The 18208-nt window shown below is 37.8% G+C and overlaps 1 protein-coding gene across 2 annotated transcripts in view; it reads right to left on the bottom strand.

Moving 5' to 3' along the window:
* Window positions 1–18208, bottom strand: part of sdk1a (sidekick cell adhesion molecule 1a) — a 236673-nt gene that overhangs the window by 58710 nt on the left and 159755 nt on the right. For both annotated transcript variants that reach the window (XM_083524252.1, XM_083524253.1), the window contains exons 6-13: window positions 17497–17608; window positions 17005–17195; window positions 14324–14407; window positions 9472–9666; window positions 6231–6347; window positions 3383–3550; window positions 1963–2065; window positions 1202–1375 (exon numbers count right to left, since the gene is read on the bottom strand). In XM_083524252.1, coding sequence (XP_083380378.1) covers window positions 1202–1375; window positions 1963–2065; window positions 3383–3550; window positions 6231–6347; window positions 9472–9666; window positions 14324–14407; window positions 17005–17195; window positions 17497–17608 — 1144 coding nt within the window. The remainder of the gene's footprint in view (window positions 1–1201; window positions 1376–1962; window positions 2066–3382; window positions 3551–6230; window positions 6348–9471; window positions 9667–14323; window positions 14408–17004; window positions 17196–17496; window positions 17609–18208) is intronic.

The following is an 18208-nucleotide window of genomic DNA, read 5'->3' as shown; positions in this document are numbered from 1 at the left end:
GTCAGCCTTCGAATTCACCCCAAAAGTGTCAGGAGGGTTGAGGTCAGAGATCTAAAGCAGGCCACTCAAGATCTTCCACTTGAACCCATGTAAAGAATATACTAATTAAGCTGTCTTTATGCACATGGGCATTGCCATGCTGGAACAGGTTTGGTATCTTAGTTCAAGTGAGGGGAAAACTTTATGCTACCGCTTCCAAAGAATTCTTATAAAATGGTGTGCCTCCAACTTTGTGTAACACTTTGAGGAAGAACCACATATGGGGGGGGGGAAATGTCCGGTATTTTTTCCAGGTAGCTTTTACACAGCTTTGAAATGTTTTATTCAAAGTTATTACTTTGTGTAGTATAACAGCAACTTTAATAAACTTTGAAACATCCTGAAATGAAAACAGAATTCACTATAGAGTTGAATCCAATTGCACATCATATATTTCTCATATTAAGTTATTTAGATCCATATGTCTTCTTCTTATTTCAGCTGTATTGTATTAATATGTATTAATATCAATTATGAGGCATCAGTTGACACAATTTCACTTATTTAAAAAGCCCACATGTCAGCCGGTGTCATTTCTACTTTTTAAACTACTGTGCTATTCACCTTTGCGTACTATGTACATCTGCAGGCACCTTTTAAGCAACACGAAGCATTTCGAAGTCTTGCGATTAACAACACCGTTATATAATATTCTACAACTGTGGTAAAGTAAGAAACAAAAAGAAGTTTCATGATTTTGGTGTTCCTATGGATAACTAATAAAATATCTAATGATAAAGTTTTCTTTTTTTAATGTGTATTTGTATCAGAATAAACATATTTATGATCTATAATATCAAATTACATAAGATGATTATATGAAATGCTTATGAAGGTACACTTTAAATAAGTTTTTAAAGACTGTTTCAATACTAATACTAATTTCTGATACTTTACATGATGTTAGATGGTAAGAAACATTCTGTCGCTGGGATTTGACCACAGTTTGAAAGCTGCACCATGGATTTCCCTTTTCATCATGAGCTTCACAAAGCCCAGATGCTCCTGAAAAAAAAAAAGCTTTTTGAATGCTGACACTAAAAATATGCTTTTGAAAAAAAGAAGGCTGAATCACCCTGGAAAAAAAAAAAACCCCGGAAAAGCAGCACACATCAAGCAGGACGGAATAAACAGGAAGCTATGGAGCGTGTTTGGAGCTTACATCACTTCCAGGCGTGCGGATTTGGAGTCATTGCCTGCGAGCGAAATCACATCGCAAGTGTAATCGCCTATATCCCCTGACCACGTCTGAGAGATGTGCAGGGAGCCTTGTTGCACGCTAATCCTTCCTCCTCTGGACTGGCTGACCACCTCGCCACCCTTCGTCCACACAAACCTGCACATGCGAGAAAGAGAGAGAGAGAGAGAGAGAGAGAGAGAGAGAGAGAGAGAGAGAGAGAGAGAGAGAGAGAGAGAGAGAGAGAGACAGGGTAAGAATGAATAGAACAATGGGATAGAAGTGATAAGAAGAAAAAAAATTAAGAGGTGAGGAAAAAAAGAGTAAGAGAAGAAAAAAAGTACAGAGCAAGAAAGAAATTAAAGAAAGATTTAAAAAACAGAGAAACAAAGACAGTTTATATGAGATAAATACAGCCACGATATCAAGAAGGTTAAGAGTGTAGAGAAAAACAGAATGAGAGCGGAAAGAACGAGGGCAGAGAACAGTTCGACAGAGAGAGAATGAGACAGAGGGAGAAAAAGAGGACAGGACCAGGGAACGCATGAGTGCTTCATTACACTGATTTCCTGCGTATTAGCGCTGAATTAGGTTTGCAGCATAACGGATTGCATTTTGAATCTACTTAACGTCGCATGCACTGGCACTTCTAATTAACATTATAGTCTGTATGGATGAGGCTAAGCTTGGCCTTGGGGAGCCGAGTCTGGACTCACAAGCGTCCAGAACTCTACAACACCACCCACCTGACAAGCACACGTCCATCATGTACAGCGCCACACTCCAAAATGGCTGTTGTCCCCTTGATGACACGTCGGTCCACTGGAGGCTGGGAAATGTAAGTGAGACCTTTGGGGAGGACACAGTACCAGACAGTGAACACAACGATACAGGCATAGATTAAAAAATGGTTACAGCAGCAAACTTCAGAATCACCAAACATGCCCAAGAACTAGAGTATTTCTTTTGCATTCCAATATTTCTGTATGTGAACAGCAGGTGGCCTCAGTTTAATCTTACAGAGCTGCCAATAGAAAGGCTGGTACTTGTAAGCAACAAAATGTTCCATGAACACTGCAAAGAATCAGACACACTCTTTTTATATGGAGTATGTTTACCTGCCACAACGACTTTAAATAAAATCCTGATAAAACTTTTATGGACAGGGATACTGTGGACTTTTGCCAATCTGCTGGCTATAAAAGTGTTTCTCCCTCTGATACTGGAGTATAAAAACTGATTACACACAAATCGGGTACAAAATGTTTAAAACTATTAAAGATCATTTTAATGTGCATTTGACTAGTGAAAACATTGCAAAAGAATTCAAATTCTGACATGAGTATATTAGTATTATTAGACTACTTAAGTTTGTATAAACCCTGGTGACCCAGATTCAACCAAAGATTGACCAGGCGCTTCACAAGAAGTGCAAAGCCTCAATTAAAAAGCTGATCTTTTATACATCAAATTAAATAATGACCTAGAAATAATGCACAATATCTTAAAAAATTCCTGTCTTTCTTTTAAATCTTTTGTTTAATTCCAGTAAAAAAAAACCCGGTATTTTACTGTAATCAAAGACTGTACACTGTACAATATATTTTAGATGAATGACTGCTCTCTTCAATTTAACACCTGCTTAACACCCTGCTTCACCTCCCATCCTGTGAGATTACATCATTTAAATATGTTTAAAACAGATTCTTCTTTAAAAAAAAAAATACAAACAAATAAAGACTAATGTAGGACAACTGATCACTTAATGTCCTTAATTAATGCCTTTAGCTCTACACATTCATCACACTCTCATAACGGCATATCTCTCCTATTAGTTACACTGTTAATGAATAATTCATAGTAACTACTGAATAATCTGATTTAAGATAAATAACTGGATGGTAAGCTGTGACTGAATGGAGTTCATTTGTGCAGTGGAATCTCAGGCAAATTACTTTTAGGACTCATGATTCATAATTCTCTAATTATATTTTCTTCTACACTCGTACTCTTGTTTCTTCAGTAACAGATATGCGGCAAAAAGAAACATTATTTTCATTATAAAAATATTTTGGGTCAAGGTGTATTGCAGTTATCGGTCTTAAGGGGGTATTTGTGTGTGTGTGTTTGAAAGTATGTGTTTGAATAGGGAAACAAAGAGCTTACTCCACACAGTAAGCTCAGCACTGGCATTGATCGCCCCCTCACTGTTAGCAGCATAGCAGGTGTATGTCCCCGCGTCCTGCAGCGTCACCGGCTGTACCTGCAGTCCCCCAGACTCCAGTAGTGTAAAGCGTGGAATTTGTACAGAGCCACTGGCTAGAATCTGTGCATCTGTTGATACACACACACACACACACACACACACACACACACACACACACACACACACACACACACACACACACACACACACACACACACACAGTGTTCAAAGTCTTATTTCTGTGACGACACGAAGAATTAACAAAGTATCATGAGTGGCTATTTAGCTGTTCCTGATGTTTTATTACACGCTTAAAGTTTTCCCAAGGGGAAATTCTTTAGTTCAGCCTGTCTCATTAGGAGAGCTCCATGTACATAATTGGGAAGGCTATTAAAATGACTTCAAGAATAAAAGCCAGAAACAGTGCTGGGATACAAAGAGAGATTTGTAGCGCAGACTTTGCACAAAATGATCTGTTATATTGCCAATCAGCCGCAACAAAGACGTTTTAATAGGGCTCTGCAACACACAAAAAAAATTGCCACGTTGTGTCAATTCGTCGTCCTCGGCTAAAGAGCACTAACAAGCCCCTGCGAGTGATAAATAAGTTTTAGGATATAGGTGGCAGGCTGTGCGGTATTAAGCTGGAGGATAATTTAATCATCTATTAATTCATGCATTAAAGGAAATTCATAGAATAGAGTGTAGAGAGAATACCAGCTCGAGACAAAGCAGCATACACACAAACATTCACACTCTTATTCACGACTCGGGAACATTTTGCCAATCCTGCTATTATTGAGAGGTGGAAAGAAACCGAAGAAACTGGAGAAAACCCACATAGACTTGAGGAGAACATGCAGGATGTTGCAGCACTACATGTATGCCACTTTTTGAATCAATCGTAAATTCTATAAAAGAAAATGAAGAGTATTTTTGTTTTTAAAACAGTGTTCCAAATGGAACCCCTTTTAAGATAAAAATCTAAATGTTTTCTCCAGTGAACATGTGGAAAAATCTTCCTATCGAAGACAGATCAAGAGTCGGAAACCGGAATAAAGTCAATAAACTTTATTTGCCTCAGTACACGAAGCTGGAGCTTCCAGAGAAGCAAACACTGGAAAACGGGTGGGATACAGAGCATTGGTAGTCCGGAGATGATCTGTAGTGTAAACTGTAGATTGGACGGTGAGCGAGTGGTAACGGGGGCTTATAAATCGGATTGTAGATTGGAGACAGGTGTGGGTGATTAATAGGAAGGAGAGGCTAAGCGAGTGTGCTAAATGCAGAAGGGAAGCGTGGTTGGTGGTTTTTTTGACATTACCCCCTCCTCCAGGGGCGGTGACTGGCGTGAAACTCCTCCAGGAGAGCTGGGTCCAATACGTCCTGTCTGGCAACTCAAGAGCATTCCTCCGGTCCGTACCCCTCCGAGTCTACGAAGTATTCCAGGGTGGAGCCCCTACATTGCAAGTTCAGAATCCCCCAAATGAAGTACACATATGTCTGGTCTAGCATCTTTGGGGGTGAAGGATCGACGGTGACTCCAGGGTCCTCTGTGTTAGGGGGTGTGAAGGGTTTCAGGAGTGATATGTGGAAGGTCGGATGGATGCGGTACTGGGGAGGGAGGTTGAGTCGATAGGCCACTTCATTGATGTGCCTGATGATTCTGAATAGCTCCATGTAATGGGGACTGAGCTTTTTGTATGGCAGTCGGAGGTGCAGGTCTCAGGTAAACAACCAGACCTGATCACCTGGTTGGTAAGGGGGGGCCTCCGATCTCCGGGGATCTGCGAACCTTCAGGTGGTCCTGAGGGCTCTTTGGAGCTGCGTGTGTGAAACTTATGAGGCTGCATTTCTATATTGAGGTTAACCAGCAGAAGGAAGCCGTTGCACTAGGCCGCATCTCTGAAATAAGAAACTGGAAGAGCCATCAGCTGCTGGAGGTGGGTGGTACCGGCTGTGGATCCATCAAGGTAAAATATCGGTTCACGGTCCGATCTTCTGTTTTTGACGGATCAAGAGTCGGAAACCGGAGTAAAGTCAATAAGCTTTATTTGCCTTAGTACACGAAGCTGGAGCTTCCAGAGAAGCAAATACTGGAAACAGGTGGGATACAGAGCATAGGTAGTCATTTACATTTACAGTTGCGGCATTTAGCAGAAGCCCTTGTCCAGAGCGACGTACAAAAGTGCTTTCAGTCTCTAGCAATTAATAGATCTACACTGGTACTTTAGATTACAAACTTAATATAAATATACTGTATCTCTTGAATTCTACAAAGCAAAATTGGAAAGTGCTAATTTAAGTGTTTCAGGAAGAGCTAGGTCTTCAACCGACGCTTGAAGCTATGGACACCGCTGTACGGACATCTAGGGAAGGTTCATTCCACCACCTCGGTGCCAGAACAGAAAGCCTTAAAGAGAACAGAAAGCTCTCATTCGGAGAGAAGGTGGTACCAGTAGAGCAGTGCTGGAGGATCTTAGACAGCGTTGTGCAGTGCAAGATGTGATAAGGTCACTGAGGTAAGATGGCGCTGGTCCATTTTTGGCCTTGTAGGCAAGCATCAGTGTTTTGAATCTTATACGTGCAGCTACTGGATGCCAGTGAAGGTAGCGCAGCAGTGGGGTGGTGTGGGAGAACTTGGGCAGATTGAACACAAGTCATGCAGCTGCGTTTTGGAGGGGGCTTATAAAGGGGAGTGTAGATTGGAGACCGATGAGTTTATTAAATGACATGCTGGAGTGAATACATATGTGAGGTACTGTAAAGTGTATAAGCCACTTAGTCACAAGGCATGCTAACAATTACCTTTCTTCCAGGTGATAGCTGTTTTCGGTGCTCCAGAGACCTGACAAGTGAAGGAGGCCACAGTGCCGTCTGTAACATTGATGTTAACTGGTGGAGCGCTGAATATTGGAGCCATACCTACACAATTCATAAGCACAAGATGTAGCAAAGCAGGCAGGAAAACTTTTAATGCCACTCAATGCAGCTTACATACGCAAACAGACGTGTGAATGTAAAAATCATTACCAGAGGACTAACAAAAGGAAATTGAATTAAAGCCCAATTCTAGACCTGTTTCCCTCCCAACACTATTGTTTGTTTTTCTGATTGGTGTTTTTTCCTCTACTCATTCAGCAAATCTGTTTTTCAAATCAGAAACAGTAAACAAGCAGTATAAATCCAATTACGCTCTTCTGATTGGGTGGCTATAATGGAAGCATTTCAGGGCTGGTAGGTTATTTCATCATAGGCAGAGATGTGTAAATGAATAGGTATATCCACTGGGTTGTGGGGCCTGTCGTTGATTAAAGGGAAAATAAGATTATTTGGATTCTGAATTGAATTTTTTTTATTTTTGCCATATCAATTTGGAGCCAAGATGCGAAAATAAACCCTATTACAGCTTAATTTACACGGTGGCTACAAGGCCAGTTTCCTCTCAACCCTGTATATGTAACTTTATAAAGATTGATGAGGTAAAAGCTCAGCAAAGAACATTTCTAAATGACCCTGAAGTCATATTTACATATTTTAAGAACAGACACCGGTCCTAAAGAAATACTGGGCATATTTTTTCAGCACATGCATTACGTAGCCCAGTATTAGCTCGCTCTGGCTCACGTGGCCATTGAATTTCTGGTACAATTTCACACACACGTTCAAGCCTTCCAGGCAGTGTTATAGAGAATGGTCATGTTCGTTTTCTTAATGGCTTTGCCAGCACACTAGAACAGCAGTTTGCAGGCCCTTTTTTTTAGTCTGTGTGCTGAATATTTACAGTGCATGCTGGTATTCATTCACTCTTCTTGCCCTTGATCACTTTGGCATGAAACAGATCTATACAGGAACAATACACCTAGGAGGAGGCTTTAAATGGCTTTTATTGAACCACTGGTCAATATGAGGGACAAGATATATATGCTCAGTAGAAGAAGACAGAAGCAGCTCTAGACATCAATACCTGATCTTTCTGCTCTCGGGATATATTGTTCAGGATTTTTTTTTTCTTTCCATATTGTCTTGCATTTTGGAATAGAATGCTATAAAGCGCATTCAGATCTGAGACAAATGACTCGGGTTCACATGAAGCAAATTCATTCAGAAGATCTGCTTCAAGTGATACTGGTCCATTTTCTCAAACATGAATCTGAAGCACTTCATTGAGTTTGGATAAGCATTAAGACATATATCAGACATATATCTATAGTATACAGTGGAACCTCGATACCCACGACCTTGACACTCGCGACCTCGATAGTTTGTGATTTTTCATTTGGAAGAGTAACTCGCGAGTTTGTACTAATAAATTACATAAAAATGTTTGAAAAACTATTTTATTATTGTATTATTAATTTAAAGTAGTAAAAAAACCATTTATGACATGTAAGTCACAATTTTTGTTGAGTTTACAGTACAGTACATGTACAATTCCCCTTGAAAAAGGAACCATCAAAAGGAGAGTCAAAGCCATATGATTTTTTGTTACTCGTGAGGGGTCATAGAACGTAACCCCCGCGAGTATCGAGGTTGCACTGTACACCAATCAGGCATAACATTATGACATTATAACATCAGAACATTATCACCGGTGAAGTGAATAACACTGATTATTTCTTCATTATGAAACTTGTTAGTGGGATATATTAGGCTGCAAGTGAACATTTTGTTCTTAAAGTTGATGTGTGAAAAGCAGGAAAAATGGGCAAGTGTTAGGATTTCAGTGAGTTTCAAAAGGGCCAAATTGTGACGGCTAGACAACTGGGTCAGAGCATCTCCAAAACTGCAGCTCTTGTTGGCTGTTCCTGGTCTGCAGTGCTCAAATCTATCAAAAGTGGTCCAAGGAAGGAACAGTGGTGAATCGGCGACAAGATCATGAGTGACAGACGAGATCCTGTAGCTCAAATTGCTGCAGAAGTTAATGCTGTTAATGCTCGATGGGTCAGGACTGTTTTGGCAGCAAAAGGGGGACACAATATTAGGCAGGTGGTCATAATGTCATGTCTGATTGGTGTCTATAAATGTATGCCTGATCGGTCTAAAATATGATGTACACACATGGGCATAGAAAATCGGTAAAATATGAAACTCCTGAGATCTCCTGTGCCCTCATATTTATTTCCTTTACTTTGCTGCAGTAAACTGTTTTGGTGAAAAGCTAGAATCATGGAAATTCACATTTATATTTTTGTTGTACACAAAAATAATAATAATAATAATGATTAAAATATGTGATGTAAAATGAAACATTAATGGCTGTTTAAAGCTCATCATCCTTGAGCGCAACAAAATTGACTCAAAAATATTGAACGCTGACTCTATAAAAAGCGTTCTGCATGTTTACCCACAAGGCTTAAACATCCCATTTTTATCTATTTGTTTAACTCTTGCTTATTTTCTGATCAATGATTTTTTGTAAAGACCATAAAAAGCTCCATATGTTGCCATTTGGGGCTTGGTCCATTTCGTTACCCTGGAGTGTTTATACTGTATAACAGTATAATATAATACATGCAATATATATAATAGGTCAGGCACCCTGTCCGATGTCACTCAGAGGAAATAAACAGGGAAAATTGAGCAATCAGAGAAAATAAGATTGTCTAAAGTCAAAGTGTTAAAGTAAAAAATCATTATCGCAATCCCGCCAGTGTGATCACACAGCGGCCATGTAATTATCATCCATGATGGGAGTGTTTCTCCTAGACACCTTTATAGCCTCACACTGCACAGGCAAGAGAAGCCTCGACACAGCAAACATTATGAAGTAATCATCACCAGACAGGCCTTTTCCACAGGGAAACGCTTCAATTTCCTAACTGGTGAGCGAGAAGCATTTGGTTTCACATTAGCAAAAACGTATTTTGTGACTGCAGGATGTTAAAGCATAGGAAGCGAGTCCTCTTCAGTCCGTCACACATAATGCCTTTTATTATGCTTCCACTGTCTCCGCGAGCCAGTAATTACGGCCAGACAGAGCGCGAGCTTTTCCTAACACTTGGCCAACCTGGAATACAAATTTCTCTCCGCTTGGCTTCTAACTCACTTGTCACATCTAGATAGGTGTGGACCTGCATCTCCCCAGCAGCATTCCTGGCAAAGCACTGGAAGATGCCGGCATCATTTGGCTGAAGTCTCCTGATTTGCAGTCCCATGCTGGAGATGACTTTATAGCGTGGATTGTTCAGCTTGCTGAGAGGCACTGCATCCTTGTACCACTCCAGCTTGGGCATGGGCATACCTAAGGGTTCAAAGCAAAGAGGTGAAAGAGTTTAACACTATAAATTGTAAGATACACTACAATTATGGTGTAGGGGAGTCATTAAATCGGCCATGAATTCCTCTGTCTGACAGATAAAGCTTGGCCAAAACTGGGCCATGCAACAGCACAATGATCCCAAGCACCCCGACAAATTGATAACAGAAAGGCTGAAAAAGAATGAATGAAATACAGTGGTGGTACCTTAAGAGAGCAAAGTTGTAAAGAACAAAGAGGCAAAATTTCTCCACAATTAAGTGAGAGACCGATAAAGTCATACAGAAGATGATTATTTCAAGTTATTACAGCTAACGGTGGTTTTACAAGCTATTCATCATAAGGTGTACTTTTTTCCCCACATGGTTTTAACATTTCATCTTGTTGTTTTTTTTCAAAAAATAAATAACGACACCGTGTAATGAGTCATGTGGTGTTGTTCATCTGCATTTACATAATTCTAATACTTAATAACAGAATCCTAATTACATTATCCTAATGTAATCCCAAATGTAAAACCATAGAATTCAAAGTGGGTGTACTTTCATTTTTCACATGACATATTTATTTTACAGCAGCAAAAAAAAAATCATTCCAAGCTTACAATATCCCAGATGAGGTTATATATGACTGCCTGGCGACAGCAGTAACCTTTTCATGTTTAATCATTACAATTAGTTATAATTTGTAAGATTATGTTTTGTTTTGCAGCAATGCTTTATATGACCACTTTTGACAGATCTTTTTAACTCTGAACAAATGAGACAACTTTTTAGGAATGAATGTACGCTTCTACATTGTTCTTTTCCTTGCTGGTATTGTGTGTCATCTCAGAGGCGGCGACTGAAATCTACAGAAATCAATAAATGTCTGTAAAAAATTATTTTTTTCTGATTAACTATTTTCAGGTAAATTATGGATGAATAATAAAAGCATGCATGATACTGCACTGACACACATTTTTAAAAAACGAGCGTTTGTAAAAACAATAGCTCGTTTCCGCTATCAATTTTATATCCCTTAATCAGTATTTCTCGAGTACTTGGTTTTACTGTTTTACTTTCTTGGGTCTGCATTTGGACCACAGTGCACTTAGTTGATGAAATGTTTTCTAGCTTGTCACTTTGCCATGAATTCAATCATGATTGAAGATTTACACACACACACACACACACACACACACACTGTCCACCTGTCAGATGATTACACTACTTGTGTTTATAGTAAAATGTTTTATTTTGTGGCCACTGGCAGTGAAAACAAAGCTTCCAGGTCAGGCTTTGTGGACTGGACATGAATGCCAGCCATCTCCTAATAAATGGCTGCAGAATGCTGATAATCTGGCTCATGCTTTTCAGAAAGTTGGCGCAAATCCGCAGACTGGTTAAGGGTCCTTGAGGAGCCTGCATTGGAAACGTCTCCTACATAAGCCGTAGAAAAGAATATCAAGAGGAAATTAGATGATCAGACCCAAGCCTGCTTTGACTTGGACACTTCTGAGAATTATTCTGGCAGATTGAGAAGCGCTCTCAAGGGATGCTTTAAGTACCCAGCAAGAGCTGTTGGGAAAATTCAGCACTCGTATCAGCTCCAGCGGACTTCAAAAGAAAGTCACTGGACTGTGTAACTTATTTAGCTTTACACTGCCAATCTTTCACTGGTAAAGAGTTTGTTTCCAAGATGTGTTTATTGACAGTTTGCGAGTTTATTAATAGAATTAAATACGTATGAGTCAATACTTGCAGCACAGTGATGTCAAGTCTAGCGCACTAATGCACATGATTCTATTGTGCATTATTTTCTAATTGAACACGACAACATTTATTACAAATGAAATTACCGACAACAACTTGAGTGAAAAGTTTGCCAGACCAGTTTTTGCTTGAATGACATTGTGCACTCAAGCTGGCACGGACAAGTACTTGTAAAACCTGATGATCCATTTTAGATAAAACTCATCTGTTTTCTGAACACATACACCAATTAAATGGATTAGACATCAGGAAAATCTGACATTTTCTACAAAGCAGTTCATGTGATCAATATCGCACATTTGCTTACATTTAAAGTAGGAACTAGAAATAATGCAAATTATTGGATAATTAAATATTAAAGATATTGAACATGTACCTTTTGTCTCAAATATTTAAAAATTTAGTTTATTTACTGTTAAAACAACAGATTTTCAACGTGGGCTCAGATAACACTGTATTATATATGTATAAGTACAGAGAATCAGATATGCATGCAAATGTGATTAGTTCCATTCAGAATGTTAGTTGTGTATAAAAACCAACAATATATATATATATATATATATATATATATATATATATATATATATATATATATATATATATATATATATATATACATGTAGTATGGCTGTCCAAATTAATGCTTTAATAACGCATTAATGCAAATTCATTTTAATGCCACTAATTTTATTAATGCACGAATAATGCAGTGCGCATTTCTGCTTGACCATTTTTATTCATAATATAAATAAATAATTAAATAAATAAATCATTTCACAACTTCCTTTCTTTACTCAGATATATATATATATATATATATATATATATATATATATATATATATATATATATATATATATATATATATATATATATAAAAAATTAATTTAACGATAAAACGATAATAATTAAACGATAAATTATTTTATATCACTAAATATTTGTTTTACTGATGCGGCAAGTCTCAAATAAAGCACTAAAATCAGCAATGATGCGCACATTAAAACCGTCTGTGTGGAAACATAGCAAAAGTTCAGTTTGGTGTCTTGATGATGATTATATAAAAATTTTAACATTTACAAGAATATTTTGTGTTCTTGCTCTGTGTTGAGTTTGGTTTCACTAAAAATAAACATGCATTTAAATAAAGCATCCATATTTGTCTATGCAAATGTTGATTAAAGTATTGAAAAGTAATAATGGAAGAATTTATGGAACATTTAATCCAGATAAAAATGTGAGATTAAGTTGCGATTAATCGTGATAGCCATTATATATATATATATATATATATATATATATATATATATATATATATATATATATATATATATATATATATATTTATATATAATTCTGTTAGTTCGGAAATACATACTGGCAATTTTTTAAACCCTGTTACTGTTTTCGCTGATGTGAAAGAAAAAAAAATGACAGAAAGCAGTTTGAGCCAACATCTTAATAGAGAAAATAAAAAAAAATTGAAAAGATTTTCCTAAACGGTCCTGTTACTGATTAGATTTACTGATGCAATAAAAAAGGGTGCTTCGAATTAACATTTTATTCACAGAAGACACAACAGAAGGCTTAAACCGGTGAACATATGTTCTAAATGACCAAATTTTGGGATTGATACTGATTTTAATACAGTCTTAGCAAAACAGTAAGCTTCTTCATAATTATATATATATAGATAGTCACTATATACTGTATGTTCATAAATAAAATGTAAACATTAGGGCTGTCAATTAATTTAAATATTAAAATGTAATTACTCTACAAAATTTGTATCTGTTGTAAATGTACCTTTACAAATAAAAATAAAATAAAAAACTCCGAATGTAATTGAATAATTGCAACTTACATAAAAAATACAATATTAAGTAAATATGCAACATAAAAAAACAGAGTGCACCTGGTAATTTATTGAGAAAGAAAAGAAAAAGACTGAAATGTGCAACTTGTCAGTGTGTGTGTGTGTGTGTGTGTGTGTGTACAGTGACAGTGAATATTGGGATATGTATATAAGTTACTATTAACATCTGTTACATAGAGGTGAGTCATTGTACAGTGCAATGGTATACGTAGAAATAATTTCCTGAACTCTTTTCTTATCCTTCAAATTCAGTGTGTGTGTGTGTGTGTGTGTGTTTGTGTATGTATACAATCTTAATTTTGGTCTCAAACCAGGCAACTATCAGATTTCTTTAGGACCCTTCCCAGCAAGTGTAGCAGTGATCTGATTCTATCTCCCACTCTGTTAAATTAGAAGTGGCCCGACTGATTGTCTTTATTTCTCTCCATGGTTCTGTTGAGGATGGGATGATTTCTTTTTTCTTTGTCACCTCTGAAACCGTAGAACTATGACACCTGGATGCAACACTGACAAATATTGTATAAATGGCTCTGACTATTGGCTGACCTTCCACTTTTAGGCTATTAGAAAACTGGTGGGGAGAGCAATGGAGAATAATTCTGGCAGAAAGCCAATACCATTTCCACTGCCCATTTTTTCCCCCCACATAATGATAGCCGGACTGGCCCTTTCCCCTCAACTACTCATCTCTCACAGCTAATCATGACTTCACTACTCCTCCGAAATGCCACCATTTCTCTTACGGTCAACTCAGAATGACATTTTCAGAGCCATAATGATTTTATAAATCACTCCTAACAATTTCGTAGTTCTCTGTCAATATGCACTTTTTAGATATTGGCTGTACTTTACTCAATTCACTACAGATCACTGGATATGCTTTGCTTGAGGTTTCTTTTTGCTGATAGCGTGGGGGCAAGAGAATACATGCTGAAAATGTGATTCCATCTACAGCAGTAGTGAAGAAACAAACTAAACTGTATATGAATGTATATTTTCTAGTGCTGACCTCGAGCCTGGCATGGGATGTCCACAATTTTCTCCACTTCTCCCATCATCTTCCTCCTGGGCTCAGCTGTGAAGAAGGGAATCTCTGCCAAAAGCAAAGAAGCAGTAAACACAAACAAGAACAACACTGGTGTCACACTGATGCTTTATATCTATGCTCGATGCTCTAACCATCAGGCCGTGGACCGGTCCAGGGGAGTGGATTATTTGGTTCTGGGCCACACAGAATAAATAAAAACTTTTACATTTTTAATGTATTTCTATTTTATTGACTTTGGTGGTCTGCAGTGTGTTCTATTTAAAAAAATACCATTTTTAATTGTGCCAATTTCCAGCGCTTGTTTTAGTCAATGTTTTTTTTTCCTATGCATTGATAAACTAAGATTCACCTGATTCGGATTATATTCAGTTACATTAATATTTCAATGATTAAATACAAATTCATTATAATACAGTATGCACATTACAGTGTGTGACAATGTCAAGACCACCCCTATTGGAAACTTTGTTTCTAAGAATATTTCTTTAAGAATGTGTCTTGTACATACATTTAATATTTATATTCATATGTTTATTAAAATAAAAAAATGTAATGATTACTTTTCTTAATAATCGCCTTAAAAGTATTGGTGCTTGAAAGAAAAACCCTTTAAAGCATTTAAGGTTTTTTTCTCAACCAAAGATTAGACAGTAACTTGATGATCTGTTTCGCTTATATTATTTAAAGGATAATTTTGTTTTAATGTTATTAATAAATTTTTTTAACATGCAAATTAAAGATACTGTATGACCCCTTTAACTTACTCATACGTGTAATTAAGATTTTCCAACAGTGCTTATGGTTCTATATGTTTGGGATAATATAACTGAATATAATGTATAGTAAGGAGGCAAAGAACCCCTAGTGTGAAGCACAGTGCATTATGAATGTGAAAGGTATACCTAGCTTATAGCATAGTCACTCACCAGCACTGACAAGTTAAAGCTGTTGGTAATGTTTAGAGTGCAAAATTTACCTGGATGATAAAAAATGATGACGAATTTTCATTCATTTTATATACTGATCATTCTACCTGCTCTAAATTATACACATAAAAAGGATTCAAATTAAATACAATAATCAGTTATTAAAGTGAGAGAGAAGTTGTGTGTCTATGCATCCGTGCCGTGTCTCTACTAATAATGTTTTAAGTAAAAAAAAAAAAACGGATTTGTCCCCGTTTAAAAAAATTTGTGTATTAATTTAGAAAGGTTAAACTGAGAGAATATTGTGTTGTTTAAATCAATGGTTTGAACAAACACCTTCCATCCATGAAATAAAGGGATAATATAGCCATATAGTAAGCATACAGTGCATAGTGACATTGGGCTTGAATGTTTTTTTTTTTTCGTTTATTGTTATTATAAAATCTTAGACAAATGATGAAGCAGTTTGTGGAGTGAAAACCAGCAAACTTCATTTTAAATGAATGTACTCCAGCTGCTACTCAAAATCATGGCCCTGGTATTGCAACATATGGTTACTAAGCTCTGCTATGTTCTGTAATTTTTTTACACTACAATGTTAATTGGATATACAAATATACTTTTTTTCTTTCCCCTTTTGTTTCTTTTAGGTTCTTTGAGACTTCCAGGATCCTAATGAATATTTAGCCCTAGAGGACTGTTGCATTTGTAAAGCTTTTATTTTTAGGGACAGTCTTTCTGAGTGTATTCCTGATGTCAAGCCCCGCCGTGCCCCCTGCGCTGGTGCGCTGACGGCAGTGTGCTCAAGTGGACTTTCACATCTATAAGTAGATGAATAAATGCATTTTTAAGAACCTTGCATCTTGCACTGACAGCCATGCAAAACAGCCACCGAGCCCCAGACTTATGAGTGATGTCACACCGACAGGCCACATTCATCATCTCGTGCCACCTCAATCTCCATGAGTCACGCTCCTACGCTTCTGCTTTCTTTATATGTATGCATATAGAACTTAGATAACAGACAACACTTTCAAGGTTTGCTCATACAGGCATAATCAAGTGTGCTAACTCTTTCACATGAGACTGTATAGATAACGTTCAGGAAGTAAATAAAGTGTCAGCAATTCGCTCAAATAGAGCAAAAGCTGTTGTAAAGTCACATTTTCAAAGTGGCAGAGTTGAATTCCTGTGTAAATTTATACACATGCTGACATCACACACAATTTCCGAACTGATTCTTTTTTCTGCAAATTTGGAGCAAAATTTTTGTATAAACTAAAAGCGACAGTCAGAACGTAATAAACTGTAATAAAGACGTTATAAGAAAGAGCTCCTGAGTGGTGCAACAGAAAAGAGCTCTCCCTAGTATCGCGCGATCAGAACATCAAATCCTAGCTGTACAAGAGTGTGGTTGGGAGGAGGCACTTGCCAACTGTGGGTGTCTGTGAGCTCATGCATTTGGAGGAGGGCAGATTTTGTGATAGTGTGATAAGTTGCACAAAGTTTGAAATGTAGAGGAAGTGCATGTTTGCCCTACACTCCTCATATTGTGTGATAGGAGAGAGAGAAAAAGAGAGAGAGGGAGCTAGTGGGTGGGATTTGGAAAAATGGCCAAACTAAGGAGATAATAAGCAATGAAAACTGACACGCAAGTCACTGAGGGCTGCTTAGCCTTTAATTAGCAAGAGCTGTTAGCAAAAAATGTTATAGTACCTATAATAGAGAGAAAAGCTCTGGCCTCCACTGGCTTGACACTGCTGTCAAGCAGCGAGGCCTCACACACGTACAGTCCTATGTCTGCAGTGGTGGGGTTAATGATGGTCAGGCGGCGACCAAAAGAACCCACACCACTGGCCACCTCCACATCATTTCTCCTCCACGCCAAACTTAGCTTGTCCACAGGCCTGGAAAGAGAACAATAAAGAGAAAGGAATGGTAAAATGTGAGCTAGAAAGAAGCAAAGGTAAAAACCTTACCAGCATCAAATGGCCATTAAAAGGCTAGAGATCTCTCGCTTCTTAGGAGACTTTTAGGTTCTACGTCCTAACAGCAGAAGCTTGTTAAATGTTGTCTAAAATGTTCATACTTTTAAGAGGTTATGATATAAGAAATGTTCAAGCTGTCATTATGCGATTTAATGGACTAGGAAATGCTAAAGCAAATGGGCTAGGATGGACATGAAAACTAGAGTAATGCTTTACTCACCGTGCATTAGCGACACACTCCAGCGTAACCTCGCTCACCCCTGCCACTACCGTCGTATTCCTTGGGGGAATCACTATTACTGGGGCTACCGGGTCAGCAGGCGCCTCCCAATCTATCAGTGGGCAGAGATGAAGAGGAGGAGAACACGGTGAGGAAGAAACTTGAAAGTCTTTATATACGATTTGTTTTTTTAAATAGACTTTACCACCACCGGCAGGTTTTGCTTATAAATCTACAAATAATAATTCACACAGCACACCCGACTTCTGCACATCTTTTCAAGGAAATCCACAATGCTGAGTCGAGAAAAGTACCAAATCTCTTTAAATCCAAACCACAACGTGTTGACTATACTGCTGTGTCACAGTAACCTGCTCTAGAACCCAAGCTGATGAGCTGTTTCATATCCGTCCTGCTCAGAGGAGAATGTTTTGAATAATTGGTCTCTTGGCACTGGTCCTGCAGCCATGGTTGAAAGGGCTTCGGTCGACTCCCTACTCGTTTGACTTTTAGACCGATTCACTCTTCCATGGAAATGCGCTTTTTACATTTTTAATACGAGCCGAGTTAATCTGTATTCTAATTGCGAAAAATTACACTGACTGTTAAATCAAATTCAGACTTGCAGCAGGGAAATTGGAGAACAACTAAAATATTAAAATGGTTACATGCCCACGAGGTCTTGTTTCTTATGGAGCCTTTGATGTTGACT

Source organism: Silurus aristotelis (assembly GCF_946808225.1).
Source record: "Silurus aristotelis genome assembly, chromosome: 21".
Taxonomy (NCBI): Eukaryota; Metazoa; Chordata; class Actinopteri; order Siluriformes; family Siluridae; genus Silurus; species Silurus aristotelis.
This window is presented reverse-complemented; position numbering and strand designations above follow the sequence as displayed.